General features: G+C 34.8%; 1 protein-coding gene across 4 annotated transcripts in view; it reads right to left on the reverse strand.

The window, feature by feature from the left end:
• The window catches only part of BRMS1L (BRMS1 like transcriptional repressor), a 32,144-nt gene extending 16,947 nt beyond the window's left edge, over window positions 1-15,197 (reverse strand). For 2 of the 4 annotated variants that reach the window (XM_081050200.1, XM_081050199.1), the window contains exons 1-4: window positions 14,896-15,195; window positions 11,525-11,615; window positions 7,565-7,692; window positions 5,767-5,846 (exon numbers count right to left, since the gene is read on the reverse strand). In XM_081050200.1, coding sequence (XP_080906326.1) covers window positions 5,767-5,846; window positions 7,565-7,692; window positions 11,525-11,615; window positions 14,896-15,037 — 441 coding nt within the window. In that variant the 5' untranslated portion in view covers window positions 15,038-15,195. Of the gene's footprint in view, window positions 1-5,766; window positions 5,847-7,564; window positions 7,693-11,524; window positions 11,616-12,213; window positions 12,328-14,895 lie in introns of all 4 variants that reach the window. The other 2 variants (XM_081050202.1, XM_081050201.1) reach the window with 2 other exon arrangements.
• Between the last annotated feature and the right edge of the window lie 686 nt (window positions 15,198-15,883).

Genomic DNA, 15,883 nt, shown 5'->3' on the forward strand with positions numbered 1-15,883 from the left:
ATCAAAGAAGACACAAATAAATGGAAAGACATACCATGTTCGTGGACTGAAAGACATGTTATTATAATGTCCATACCAGCAAAAGTGATTTTAATTCAATGAAATCTCTATCAAAATCCCATTGGCATTTTTTTACACAAATAAAAAAAAATCCTAAAATTCCTATAAAACCACAAAGGACCCTGAATAGCTAAAACAATTTTTAAAAAAGAAACAAAACTGGAGGCCTCACATTTCCTAATTTCAAGATATATTACAAAGCTATTGTAATTAAAACAGTAGGGTACTGGCATAAAGACAGACATATAGACCAATAGAACAAAACAGAGAGCCCAGAAATAAATCCATGCATATATGGCCAAATAATGTTCAACAAAGATGTCAAAAATACTAACGGAGAAAGGACAGTCTCTTCAACAAATGGTGCTGGGAAAGCTGGAGAGCAACATGCAAAACAATGAAATTTTACCCTTATACCAATCAACTAATAACAGATTAAAGATTTAAATATAAAATCTGAAACTGTAACATCACTAGACGAAAATATATGGGATAAACTTCATGACATTGGTCTTGGCAATGATATTTTTGGATATGATACCAAAAGCACAGGGAACAAAAGCAAAAATAGATAAGTGGGATTATGTCAAACTAAAAAGGAACAGCAAAGGAACAATTAGAGTGAAAAGACAACCTCTAGAATGGGAGAAAATATTTGCGAATCATATACCTGATAAGGGGTTAATATCCAAAATATATAAGGAACTCAATTAAAAAATGGGCAAAGGACTTGAATAGACATTTCTCCAAAGTAGAAATGTGATATATATATAATGAGATATTATTCAGTCTTAAAAAAAAAGGAAATCCTGCCATATGCTACAACATGGATGAATTTTGAGAGCACTGTGCTAAATGAAATAAGCCAATTACATAAGAACAAATATTGTGTGATACTTATATGAGGTATATAAACAAGTCAAACACAGAGAAGTGGAACACAGAACGGTGATTGACGGGCTAGGGGAGGGAGAAAATGGGGAGTTTGCTGTTCAACAGGTATAAAGTTTCATTTACACATGATGATTAAGATCTAGAGATCTGCTGTACAACAGTGTGCCTATAGTTAACAATACTGTATTACACACTTAAAATCTGTTAAGGTAGATCTCATGTTAATTAAGTGTTCTTGCCACGATTAAAAAGAAAAAGAAAAAAAAGCAAAAAGGAAAAGATAAAAAAAAATTCCATGAGAGATAAGTTTCAGCTGGGAGCTCTGGAATCATGAGCATTTAGTCTTTGGGACTGTACCATCTTTTTCGGGTATGATACCAAAAGCACAGGCAACGAAAGCAAAAATAGGTAAGTGGTTTACAAAGAACCCGAAACAGTGGATGTGTATTGTGGGGCATCTCATCATTTAGTACCTTTGCCCTCCAGACCTCAAATGGTGAATGACTTTACTATTTTGAAAAGGTCAGTATGTGGATTTTCTTAGCAAATTAAGAAGAAAACTAGTAACAAAAAGGAAAGAAGTAAAAGGAGGTATTAACAAAGCTACCATCACAGATAGAAATTCTGACATGCCTCCCTCAGTAAGTGAAAGATGTAGCAGACAAAAACAAAATGAGTAAGGAAACAATGAGTCCACACTTATATAAATAAACAAATAAATTGAAAGCATTTTGAAGAGATTTTGCAGTTTCAAAGTGCTTCTCCCCTATATATGCTTATTAATCACAATGAGAAAAAAAGTAAGTTCACTTAGAAAAACCTGGAAGATACCACTTATATCAAGTGATCAAAGTGCACATCACCAATAACGGTACATATCAAAACTGTGCACTGCCTGATAGAATTCAATGAGAAAAACTAGCTATCACTGCTGTGATATTCCCACCAAAGATGCAAAAACCTAACTCTAATCATGAAGAAACAGAAAACCAATTATAATTCAAAATTGAGGAACACTCTGCAAAAACAACCTGAAATTTTTGAAAAGTAAAGATCATGAAAGTCAAGGAAAGATTAAGGAATTGTACCATACTGAAGACTGAAAAAGACATAAGAGCTAAATGCAATGACAAAGACAACATGTGATTTTGAACTGGATCTCTTTGCTATGAAGGGTGGTACTGGAACAACTATTAAAACTTAAACGGAGCCTGAGGATTAGATATCAATGTACATTTCCTGATTTTGATGATTGCAGTGTGGTTATTTAAGAGAACGTCCCTCATTTGTCTGAAATATACATTATAGTATTCAAAAGTGATGAGGTACCATGTTGTCAACTCATTCTCATATTCACCAAAAAAGTCCTTTGTATTTTCTTGCAATTTTTCTATAAGCATGAGAATGTTAAAAACAAGTATATTTTTTATCTTTCCAAACAAAACAGCCCAAAATATTCATATGAACTGATAAATATTCCAGTGGAAATATATATATAATATATATATAAATTTATATATATATACATTTATATGTAATTTATATATATAAATTATATATATAAGATGTTATATATATATATGTATATATATATATATATATAGTCATAAAGACAAGATATACCATATTTTGCCATGTATGATGCACACTCTTTTGCCCAAATTTGTGAGGGAAAAATAAGGATGCGTATTATAGATTGGTGTACTAATTCCGTATCTATATAAATGTTTTTAATTCTTTTGTTTATGCTTATGAGTTAAAAGTGTAACTCTAGAATCAATAACAATATCCGTATGCAAAAAAATACCCTGGGATATGATAATCAGTTTTGTTGAACTTATGACAAACTTGCAACAAAGTTTTTTGGCCTTCTCTGACGCATAAGAGTTTTTGGCCTTCTATGATGCGTAAATATCATAAATTTGTTACCAGTACATAAAATTTCTTGTAGCTGGTATCTGTTCTTGTGTCTTGTAATTATTTGTTTCATAAAATTTCTTGCATCATATTAAAAAAATAAATGCGAAAATTCCTTTATAATACAAAAAATAAGTACTTAAATATAAACAAATAAAAATTTGAATGAAAGATTTTTTCCCCCAGAAAGTTTGGGCCAAAAATGTGGTTGCTCATTATACACCGGAGCACATTATACACGGCAAAATACAGTACTAAGCACTCATGGAACTGATAAATGCAATCTTAAATATATATTTCCATGGAAGAGAAATATATGGAATATTCTTAACTCATTTTATAAATCTTGAAATCAAATTAAAGACAGTATGAGAATTAAAAGTTAAATCTCACTTAAAACCATAGAAATGAAACTTCTAAGCAAAACATTAGAAAATTGAATCTGGTAATGCATAAGAAAAATTATTCCAGGAATCCAAGGATGGTTTAACATTAGAAAATACATTAACAATGTGAGTCACCACTTTAATATATTAATAGCAGAAAACCATGACTAATTCAGTAGATGCAGACAAGCCATTTATTTAATAAAATCTAACAACTATTCATGGTAAAAATTCTTAGGAAACAGGAAATAAAAGTGTATTTCCTTAACTTAAATAAAAGAATATTGACCAAAACCAACAGTAAATACCATATTTATTGGAAAACTGTTAGAAGCATTCCCTTAAAAATCAAGAACATAATGACCATTTCCTTTCACTGCTTCTATTCCATGCTGTACTGGAGAGCCTATCAGTGTCGTAAGACAAGTAAAACAAATAAGAGGAAGATCAGAGTGGAAGAAACAAACTGCTGCTATTCACAAATGACATTATCTACATAGAAAATCTAAGAATCTGTAATCAAATTATTAGAATTAAGAAGAGAAGTAAATCAGGTTGGGTATAATAACATACAAAATTCTTTTCCTATATAGCAGCAGGAAATAAAAATTTTTAAAAAGACGTTACTAAACAAAAAAAAAATATTTTTAACAATTGCAAGAAAAACAAGGTAAAATTATCAGTTTGTTGAGTTATCAAGGCTTACTAGACTGAAAGCTGTAAAAAAAAAAATACTGTGACTCTGGTGCAGAAATAGCCAAACAGACCAATGGAACAAATGGATAAAGCTAAAAATCAGCCAGCACATATGAAGTCGGACAATTAAGTTCGTGAACTCATCCTAGAAAAAGTGCTACATACCTCATTGCTGACTATCACTACGGTCACTTTCGAAGTACTCCTTTTGGGAAGCTATGCACCAACGCCAGTGCCTAGTCCACGCTTCAAAGAAATTTTGGAACTCTTTTTCTGGAATGGCCATCAGAGTTGTCATCGTATTACCCTTGATGTCCTGAAGGTCACCAAAATGTCTTCCTTTCAATATTTCTTTTATCTTTGGGTAAAGAAAGAAGCCATTGGGGGCCAGATCAGGTGAGTAGGGAGGGTGTTCCAATACAGTGATTTGTTTACTGGCTAAAAACTCCCTCACAGACAGTGCTGTGTAAGCTGGTGCATTGTCGTGATGCAAGAGCCATGAATTGTTGGGGAAAAGTTCAGGTGGTCTAACTTTTTCACACAGCCGTTTCAGCACTTCCAAACAGTAAACTTGGTTAACAGTTTGTCCAGTTGGTACAAATTCATAATGAATAATCCCTGATATCAAAAAAGGTGAGCAACATCACTGCAACAAAGTTCGCGAACTTAATTGTCCGACCTCGTATATGGACATTTGATATAAACAAAGGTACAAATGCTGATTAGTGAGAAAACAATAGATTATGTAAGAATGTTGAAATTACATATCCATGTGAAAAACATAAAAATAGATCCATATTTTATACCACATATAAAAAGGTAATTAAACTACCAAAAGGTAGTTTAGCAATCTGAATGTTAAAAATAGCAAAAGCTCACTTTTTAAAGGAAAATACATATTTTTACCTCAAAGTGGGAAGGACACAAAAAGCTCGTATCATAAAGGAAAGATGATAAATTCAACTCCATTAAAATGTAAACCTTTTGTTCATCATGTCATCAAAAAGAGTGAAAAAACATCCCATTGCCTGGGGAAAAATATTTGCAAAACATATAACCAGCAAGGCATTGGTATCCAGAATATATGGAGAACCTCCACAGTCAATGAGGCAAAGACTAACAGCCCACCATTAAGGACTGTTATGGTTCATCGCAGTTATAATCAAAACAATGAAACAAGAAGCACCACCATTTTATACTTACCTACTCTTAGTATTTTAATAATTTATAATGATATTATATATTAAAATAAGATTCATTATAGAACTTGTCCTCTTATTTCCACTAGCATACTTATGATCTTGTCTAGGTTTTATGAAAAGTTACCTGCAAAAATAACACTATGTTTTTTAAACGCTATTCAAAATAAACAGAACATATAAAAAAGTAAATCTATTTTTTCCCATAAATAGAGAATTCTGCCCAAAGATGTGGAAATAGATTTAGTCAGAAATTGGTAATATAGTCCAACATTATAACTGTACTATTGGATACGCATATTTGCATATTACACTAATTATATGAATATTTGCGGTGATGCCAGATGACAATCATTACAAAGTCTTTTTAAGGTAATTGCAAATCTTCTAAAATTATCTCACTTAGTTTTTTTCTATGGTCCTTTCTTTGCATCTTATTTCTAATACAGCTTCCAGTGCAACAGTATTTAAAAAAATAATAATAATCACAGAAGCGATGAGCTAAAGTACTATTTAATTTTGTTTCACTTATTTTGTTTACTTTTTTAACTTCTGTACTCAGAAAAGTCTTGAAGAGATGAAATCAGCTTAAAAGTTAAGCAAAATAACAGTACCTCACAATGCTGGCGAGAAGCTTGAATTTCACATTCATATTTGTTCTTTACAGATTCTAAGCAGAGCTCTCTATAGATTCCTGCAACCAAACACAATTATTCTGATTATATTAGCAATAAGGAGTTTCATTAACACTTCCCTACAGGAATTGTACTAACTTTATTTCATAAGATGAATCAGGAAGAAACTGACAAGTGATTCTAACTTTATCTTTAAAAATCTAAAAACAAAAAGGCTCAAGTTAAAATGTGTATCAAAGAAGACTAGGAAACTTAAGAGTTTATGAGCTAGAAAGAAACCACACTGCAAATTTAGGTTCTCACTCTATTCCTCAAAAGAATAATCCTAAACATTTGATAGAGAATGAAGAAAATGAAAATAAAACTCTTTTCCTATGAAAAACAATCTCTGAGGACTCATAATGGAAACAAGTCAATAAACTCTGGTTTCAGTAATCATATACACTCACAGGAACAACTGGATACCATCCGCATCAAAACCCACTATTTTTAAACTGTTATTTATTTTCAAAGTCCAAAGACTCCAAGAGGATTAAACATATAAACTGATATAACAAAATCTATGATGTTTGAATGCTCCTGACAGGGCTTTTACCTAGAGGATGGATGCTCAAGGGAGTTTAACTTAAAGGTATCGAAGCAACATGGCCATGCGAATTTGCCATCACAAAACTGGCAAAGAGCTCTCGATGTATATACTACACTCTGTGCCATCGCTGGCCCTAGCAATGTAATTCTCTTTCTCATGTAGTAAAGGCAAGGGAGAGATATCTAGAACTATACCATCAGCAACATTCACACACACTACTCTTGTACAACCAAAAAGCAAAGGAAGGCCAGAGTAGAAGAGTAATTGACCCAAGTAATAGTCCCTCAACATCCAGTCAGTCTCACTTGGTTCTTTCAGAATGTCAAAGAAAATTATGGACATATTTACTTTTATGGGTGTGTAAAGACAGCAGGCTAAGTACCACATCTAGATAATATCCAGCATTCTAGAATACAAGTTGGATGAAGGTGGGTTTAGTACAAAAAGAAATTGTTGTCAGCAATGCCTTTGGTACAAGTGTATTAGTGTCCCCCCAAAAGAAAACAATCAGCATCCCCAGTAACTAAAATTCATTTTTTTAGTTTGACTATGAAAAAGCATTCAGTGATCTTTAAATAAATGTATCCCTTGCTACAAATGCTAGGACACAATTCTGAGCCTGGATCCCAGTTATAAACAGAAGACTGACACGTAACCATATAAATGTGATACATCTTCATTTATTCATAACCATAAATAAATGTGTCACCAATCTTATCAAAATTAAAAATTATCATTAATTATCGGGTTGAAGGCTTATTCCCTGTTCTATATATCTTGATCAAACACTTTGAAATGTTTTATAAATACGAAAGTCCTTATCACTTTTACAGATGAAAAATATGTGAGTACTTAAACTGAACCTTCATTTATCTAATAAGAAATTAAACTGTGATAGTAACACTCTCTCTTAATGAAAGTATCATGGTCTCTAATTGTTTCACTTGTGGAAGTATGTTCTCAACAAACACTATGAGCAACTTGGGGGCTTTTTTTTGATTCACCCACAGCAGCAGAGAAAAACAAGAGGCATTTAATAATTAACTGTGGGCTGACTGACAGTGAAACACTCTGGTCAGTTGTAAATATATTTGTAATTCAATTAACAATACTCACTTGACAAACACCTTATAAATCTATTGAAGAGTTTATACTCTACTACATGAAAAAGATGTTTCACTTTCCTACCTGCTACCTTTGTACGAATTTGCATATTTTCTTGTAAAGTTGCCAGTGGTTCCAAATATTCTGGTGCTTTTCCAGCTATGACTTCTTGTAGTTTTGCATCCACCTGACTTAATCGTTCTTTATAAAGTCTTAACAAAGCAAAAATTAAGATATTAATTTTAAAAGCCCAACAAAGGCTAACAATTTACCATTTCTATACATTATCTCTTCCTAATATCATTCACATTCTAATTACCTACCAAATGCATTTTTGCCTAGACCTCAAGTTAAAAACTTAATTATATTATTTGACTTTATGTACATAATCACAAAATAAGTTGTTTTGTTTTTTTTAGATATATCACTCTTCTTTAATGGTTAATTCACAATGCAAAAACACAACTGAAATAACTACATTTCGGCACCCTAGATTTTTGGTTTTGTTTTAACTGCAAAACAATAAATTGATTCTAAGAGAAAAGGTCATTTAAGCACTAAGTTTAAAAGAAACAAAGAAATCATTTTGAACAATTTAGATAGAGACATTACTAGTCGTCAAAATACGTAATTCCCTGGCTGCACTCCACCTTTCCAGAAAAGGAGTCAGTATTACAATATTTAGCCTACTTGATTTTTAAAAAGAACAAAGAGAAAGTAGAGTGATGAAGGTAAAACCGATAGAAATACTACAGAAAACAGAAAAAATATACAACTTGTGATCTGGCAAACCCAGTTCATCTGGACTGCAACTGAAGACGCTGTAACAAAATGAGTTGTTTCATGGATGGAGAATGAAAAATGGGGCAGGAGATCCCTGTTGCCATATTTACAAGTCCACATACAAACACTAATTTGCTAGCTATCATACCAATACCTTTAGCTTGATTATCAAAGACAGAATATGAGAGACAACTCAATGTTTACTTTCGGCAACAATTCTGCAGGACAGAACTAATTCTTTTTACAGAAAAACGTTTACACTGTCAGTCTTTATGAAAGGCACTTCTAATCCTGGTTTGTTGGCATTTTAAGGATATTCCAAAATTTTCAAAGCAGATTAACAATTTTAACATCATTTTGTAAATTCTTTTTTCTTGCTATTTATCACTTTTATCCTAGGTGAATATATGTCATAATATGTCACAAGGATGATTTGAAAACATGATGGTACCTGGCTTTCATATAAAATTCTGTTTTTTCCTCTTGAAAATATAAAGTAATACAATTAAGACAATCAATATTGTCTACAATTGATCATAATTAGTACAGAGATCTATATGATGATTCTGAAAGAATAAAGCAAGCTTGTATGTTAATGCAATAAATATTTTTTTTTTTAAAAAAGGGGGAAAATCATCTGAGTTAACTGCCAAAAAGATACCTTGTCATGTCTCGGTTAAATTTTTCTAAAACTCAAAATACAGTGATAAATGTGTAAAATAAGAAAAGTACATACTGATAGTTTTTGAAGTTATAAATACAGCAGGTCCTCAAATAACGGTTTCGTTCAATGCCATTTTATTACAACGTTGATGAGATGCAAGGAACTTAACTCCTGTTTATATCAATTAGCTTAAAGTAAAACTGGTTTCATTATGTCATTTCGCTTAAAGTCAAAGAACCTATTGATAATGTTAAGTGAGGACTTACTGTACAACTTCAGGCAAAATGCTAAAAATTTGAAACAAAGGATGACTGCACCTAAAAACATCAAACTTACACAAAACATTGATAAGGTATCCTGAATAGGTGAACAGCATCTTGAATGAAGAAGATATGTGAATTAACAATATTCAATTAACTATTTTTTTAAAATAGAAAAACTAGTATACTTTTTATATCTTGGAATTCAAGTATAAACTCATCAATACTGAATATTGAAATGAATGGAAATTTGGTTGGTATAAGTTCCTCTATCTTTCTAAGGAGATGGAAGAACTCACCTTCCACCACTATACAAACTGCAAATGGTGGATTTTCTGCCTTATGAAAGGAGTGCTATTGTGCCCTGTGGTGCTAGAACAGGAGAATCAGGATAATTATATTCTTATCATCATCATCATTATTATTATATCAGTATATTTCTCACTTCGTCTAAAGAGGATTTGAGACAACTTACAGAGACACACAGTATAACAGGATAAAAATAACAAACAAGGGAATGAGGGCAAGAGAAAAAAATAATTGCAAACCAGGTGCAAAGATTAATTTGTTTTTCTACAACATATTTCTGGATACCAATTCCTTGAAAAAGAACCTTATTAAATAGTGGTTAATGGGTCTAATTTTAATACTTTCAGAGATGAATGATGCTGGTAGGGGTAACTGACTGGTGGTCATAAGCCATGAGAAAGCAAAAATCAAGGCAACTGCCAGCCCCAAGATGAACAATATTGCGCTTAATGACTTGACTAGTTGCAAAGTTTTCCTATGTAATATCTAGAGCTTTACAGTAATTTTCATTTCTTGGATAACCATAAAGTTTAAAAGCTCAGTAGGTATATCTTAATTAATTATATGATTAATTATTCATTCTTGGATTACTTGTGCTATAATACAAAAATACAAATTTGATTCCTCTTTTCCAGAATGATTCTGGATGAACTCTTCCTGTTTCCCAAACAATGAATTCTTTGGGGATCCAAACACATTTTAATTTAAAATTAATAATGTAAATCTTTAGAATAAGAAAATGATACCAGATTTGTTAAAGCCCAAATTTGAAACTTTGGATTATTTTGGATTGCTTATATTAATTTTTTTGTACTAGCATGGAACATTATATATTCATCTCTAATACCAATGAAAGTTAAGACCAGAAATGGCATAAACAGCAGGATTCACATGGTAAACAAATACGTCCCATTTTAGTCTGGCAATTCCAGATATTACATGGGTTTTCATCTCATCTTTGGACCTCTCTAGGGAAGAAGTAGGAGAAAAAGAATAAGTAGCAAAATTATGAAGAATTCACAAACTGAAGAGCCAGCTTCTGAATACATTAAGAGGTCTGTATTCTCAGAAGTTTCTCTCTTTCATTTATAATTCCTAACATATGCCCCATGACCTTGCCAGCAAGTTCCAAAGTGAAAGCTCACCTTTAAGGTGTTTTTTTTTCAAATCTGCATCTGCATCTATTCTGTTCTCTCAAATCACTGGGGCCCATTGTTGTGCAACCAACCTCACATAACAGTTATGGCATTATAAAGAGGGGAAAAAACAGTATCTAATAAGCACCTACTACATGCCAAACACATGGCTAAGAATTTTACATACTGCTTTTTCAATCCTTACAGTAGATAACAGGAAGCTATGATTATACTCTTTTAATCTGCTGAGAAAGTCTGGAAGTGAAGCCTGTGTTCTTTCTACTCCACTACATTTCCTCCAAAGCAATGTCTTAGTAGAGGGAACATGGTAGCACTAGGTGGCAGAAAGCTTCACTTCATTTATCACTTTCTGATAAAGTATGGGTGAATCACTTAACCTCCCTGAGCATCAATTTTCTCACATGTAAAATGGAAATTAGACTATCTTCCAACCTTACAGAGTTGCTGCAAGAAGCAAACTAAATAATGCATGTGAAAACATGAATGTATGTACTATCCATTGTTAAGACATAAACAAAGAACATTCTGCCATCTTTGGGAAATAGTCTCTTATTCTCAAATTTAAAAAAATGCTATCTTTATCCAATGACTTAGCAAAGGAATGAATGAAGCAGATTAGACCCAAGGGTGCAACAACCTGGGGGAAACAATTTAACATACACATAAAAATCTTATGATAGCCCCAAAAATCCTCAGTCTAGTTACTGAGGTCTTCAGCAGGCAAACGAGAGTTGAAGCCTCTTTCAGATCAGTCAGTCCGATAAAATACAAAAAAGAAACCACTTCAAAGTGAGTATAACTTCTCTTATGCTAGCACACATGTGACATGGTTGAGATCCAGTGACAATGTCCTTTTGAAGTCACTACTTACTGATCCTTGAGATCGGTAAACTGTTTTTCAAGATTGGACATTTCATCTAAACATTCCATTCTTCTTCTTTCACAGTCTTCATCATCCATTTCTGTTAATAAAAAGGAAAATATCAAAGATAAAATTAGCTGTATGTCACAAATATATCTGAATGTTAATTCAAATGGTAAAAAAAAGAAAGAAAAAAACCCCTGTAATGTAAAGTTAGATATGCAGGCCTACATTAAGCCTAAAGGGAAAGTAAATATTTATCCAAAATAATTTCCACCGTAGATTTTAACCTACAATAGATGAGTTAAAACTATAGCAGTCTCTAGACCTTCTTATTTTTATTCATTTTTAAATCATTTTAAAAGGCTGACATTAAACGATGACTATAAAATAATTAACCCCCTTTGGGTTTATTTTCCTCCAACTCACCAAAACTTAAGCAACAAAATGATTATGTCCTTTAAAGGTTAATGTTACTCAAAAACACTTTTGGACTCCCCCTTTCAGAACTGCTCACATGGCTGATTTGCCAGTCACATAAAAAAGAAAACTAATCTCATTACGTTTACCGTAGGATGTCTTCATCTCCTACTCTTAGACTCCCATTGTTCCCTCTTTCCAAATTATTGTCCACCAGTGAGAAAGAGAAAAATGAGGAGAAAAACAAGCAAACTTTTATAAAAAGCAATTTTAATTACCAGGTCTGTTCTATATTCCATATCTTCTATTTTTACATCGCATATATTCAACACATCAAAATAACTGAAGCATAAAATGATCTGCATCTTGATATTCATCAAATAAAGGTCGTGCTAGAGAAAGAGTTAAATTATGTTCCATTATTTTTATATAACAAGGAAGTATATGATTCTCTTTTGTAACTTTTCTAAGACATTCAAATTATGCCTGACTCTTAATAGCTTACTCCTTGGCTATTTAAAACTTGGTTCCTCAAGATGACTCACTCCCCAGTACCTCTGGGCAGTAGAGTCTTTTCTGTAGCTTTAGGACCAAGGTTGAAGAATTAAAACTGTGGAAGTTGAACATGCAAGACCTATGATAGAAAAGAGATACTTTTACAAGAAGTAAAACTGCAAATTTTATTTTAAAATTTTCTTTGCACTTAAAAAATCTGATTTATAGTTCAAATTATCATTACATTCTTCACAAACTAAGTTGTTTGTGCTTTTGGGGATGGAATAAAAACCAGTGAAAAAAATCACAACACTCAACATAAAAATTAGAGAGGGAGAATCTTAACAAATAAATGTCACTTCATTACCGTGTTTCCCCGAAAATAAGATCTAGCCGGACCATCAGCTCTAATGCGTCTTTTGGAGCAAAAATTAATATTAAAATAAGAGCCGGTCTTATATAATATAATAAATATAATACTGGGTCTTATATAATAAATATAATGTAATATAATATAATACTGAGTCTTATATAAGACCAGGTCTTATATTAATTTTTGCTCTAAAAGACGCATTCGAGCTGATGATCAGGCTAGGTCTTATTTTCGGGGAAACATGGTGTATCCTAACTCCCATCAAAAAAACAAACTTGACAATAAAATGTTTTACAGAGCCAGGAAATGTATTCACGTACAGTCTGGATGTTCTTTCTCTGTATTCCTCAAGTTTGAAATCTCACCAGTTTCATGGTTTGCCAGATGATGTCCAAATTATGTTTCCTACACCAGGCAGGTTTCAATGCTTTGTTTCCACCTGTCAGTTGGGCACTCTAACTTAAATATACTACCATCACCTCAAAAGCAACATGTTTGAAATACTCTATTTTCCATCTTCATCTCAAATCTTTCATTTTTCTATTTCTGTTCATCCTACCACCAGTTTCCTTGTATCTGGGTTTTTCCTCTTACCTTCACTCTTAAATTTGCATTCATCAATCTTGTTTTATGCTTTTTTGCAAATCTTTCCCATCTATACCCTCCTTTTCCTTTTCTAGCTCAAATCTTTCTCCCAACCAAACTCTTTTTCTCACTCTTTTGAATAAGACTTAAGCTCTGGCCTTTGCAGTTTTTCTTACATCCCTCCCCTTTTAGAAACACCGGACCATTACCACTCCAATCCAAATTTTATTCATTCTTCAAAATAAGGTAATCCCACCTTCTTCAACTAGCCTTTCGTGACCATCCTATTCTGAAAAGATTTCCTCTGCCTCTGAATTCCTACAGCATTGCTTATCGTTAAGCATTCATTTGGCAATTTAACCAAGTGGTGACTTATAAAAGCTATTTAATTGAAATCAGAACATAACTTTATTTATGCCTCACACTGAGTAGTGCTTGATGATGCAAAAGGAAGTTACTCATAAATACTCATATTTGGTGGTTAATTTGATTGAATTTACATACTTCCATAGAGATTTGCTTTGAAAAGGAAACGTAAAAAGAGGGCATCAGGCTGACAACAGACTGTCATCAATCCTTGCTTTACATGGCCAAAATCAGGCCAAGGAAAAGAGTAAGTCTCATGCTCATCATCTGTAAAGAAGGGAAAGAATCTAGGTAATAACAATTCCATTTCTTTTTTTAAATAACCGTTCCTAAAATTTTTCAAAATTGATTTGTGATGTTAATCTGCCCCCCTCCCTCCAATCCCAGGCAGAAAAAAAACAAACAAAAAAAGCAACCCACCACCTGAAACAGCCCAAAGTTAGAAGATTGCACGGAAGAAAGATTTGGAAAATTTCCAAGCTGCCAAAAATCAGCCAATTTATTAGCGTATGAAGATCCAAAATCACTCCTGATGTTGGGTTCTTCTCAGTCTTGAAAACTTCAGAAATGCAGTAAACAGGACAGCTCCCAAATCAGCCCCCGCAAGAGCACAGACTGATGTCAAGCGCTGATTGACGGCTGACTTGGAAGCTGAGGTTAATAAATTCTAAGCCAGCCAAGATCCGGTACAAATCTAAATTCGGCCCAGACAACCCACCCAAGTTGAGAAGTCAGGGTTGCAAAGGTGAAAAGTACGGAAAGAGGTCTTTCGTTTGGGAAGAGGAGCTATTTCCAGGGTCTCCCCAGACAAGCTGCGGGGCATTCCCCGCTTGCCTGGATAGCCCCGGGCACTGCCTGGAGGTCCCAAGGGCGGATCCGACCGCGATCTGGACGGCGCAGCGTCCGGGAGCTGGGCAAGCCCAGGCCCGCGTTCCGCCCCGCCTCGCCCACCGGGACCCGCCTGGAGCCAGGCAGCGCCCCGCGACCGTCCGGGTGCTGCCGAGGGCCGGGAGCCAGTCTCCGCCCCTTCCCTCTCCCCGCCCCGCTCTCCCAGCAGGACGCAGCTGCCCAGCGTGCGGAAAGCGGCCTGTCGCGAGCCCCGCGCGAGGACTCAGGGTCCCAGCCCCGCTGGGTTGCGCACCTGAGCTGTCTCCATCCTCGGAGACCGACGAGCTCTCCGTGTCCTCGTCCTCGGAGCTGCTCCCCTCGTTTTCGGCGTAGTCCACCTCCATCTCATCGTGATGGTTCGTCTCCTTCTTATCCCCTCGGGAATGGACTGGCATTTTCCAGCCGCGCCGTCGCTTCCCACACCGGGCGCCCAGCCCAGCCACCGCCGCTTCAATGAAGGGCGCGCGGAACGCCCCGACCCACCCAGCGGCCGAGCTCGTTCTGAACCCCTCGGCTCCTCCCCGCCTCCGGCTGGAGCCTCACAACCTAACCCGCAGGCTCCGCGCTGGGAGTTCTGCCATTGGTGGAGGTAGTCCTCCGAGCCGGGGGGGCGGGGCTTGCCCTACTCAGGTATGGTTGGTTGCCCGTAATTACGGAGAGGCTTTGCGGTGTCTGTCGGGAGTTGTAGTCTTTATCGCTCGGACCTACAGGGGCTGCTGGTTTCCAAGCTTCTGCAGTCCTAATTACTTCTTCCCTCTGGACTTCAAGTCCCACAAGGCACGAAACCTGACAGACTCGATCTCAGTTTATAAACTAAACAGAAAACAGATTGTGCAAATTTAGTCTGTATTTATTCTTTTCCCGCCAAGTGATTGTCTGAGTTCCCTGGCGATCCAAGATGTAACTGTCAGATGTGAAAAGGTCTTTTGCCCGAATGTGTTTCCTCCTCGTTGAGCCTAGGGGAACTGGAGAAACGTCTCTACCAGCTAAGCACCAATAAACTGTTATGTTCAATCAGTAACTGCAGGCGATAACTTGCACTTTCTATTTTGCACAAAAATCTGTATTATTCTTGAAACTTTTGCAAGCAATAAGATAGAAGGAAGTGTTACTACTTTGGCATTTCATTTTGCATTTATACCAAATGCAGACCGAAGATGCCACCAGCCTTGATTTAATTTCAGTTTTCAATGAAAAATACGTATTTGGCTTAATGAAATGTTATGTTTTCTCAATGAACG

This window comes from Rhinolophus hipposideros (genome assembly GCF_964194185.1).
Source record: "Rhinolophus hipposideros genome assembly, chromosome: 5".
Classification (NCBI taxonomy): domain Eukaryota; kingdom Metazoa; phylum Chordata; class Mammalia; order Chiroptera; family Rhinolophidae; genus Rhinolophus; species Rhinolophus hipposideros.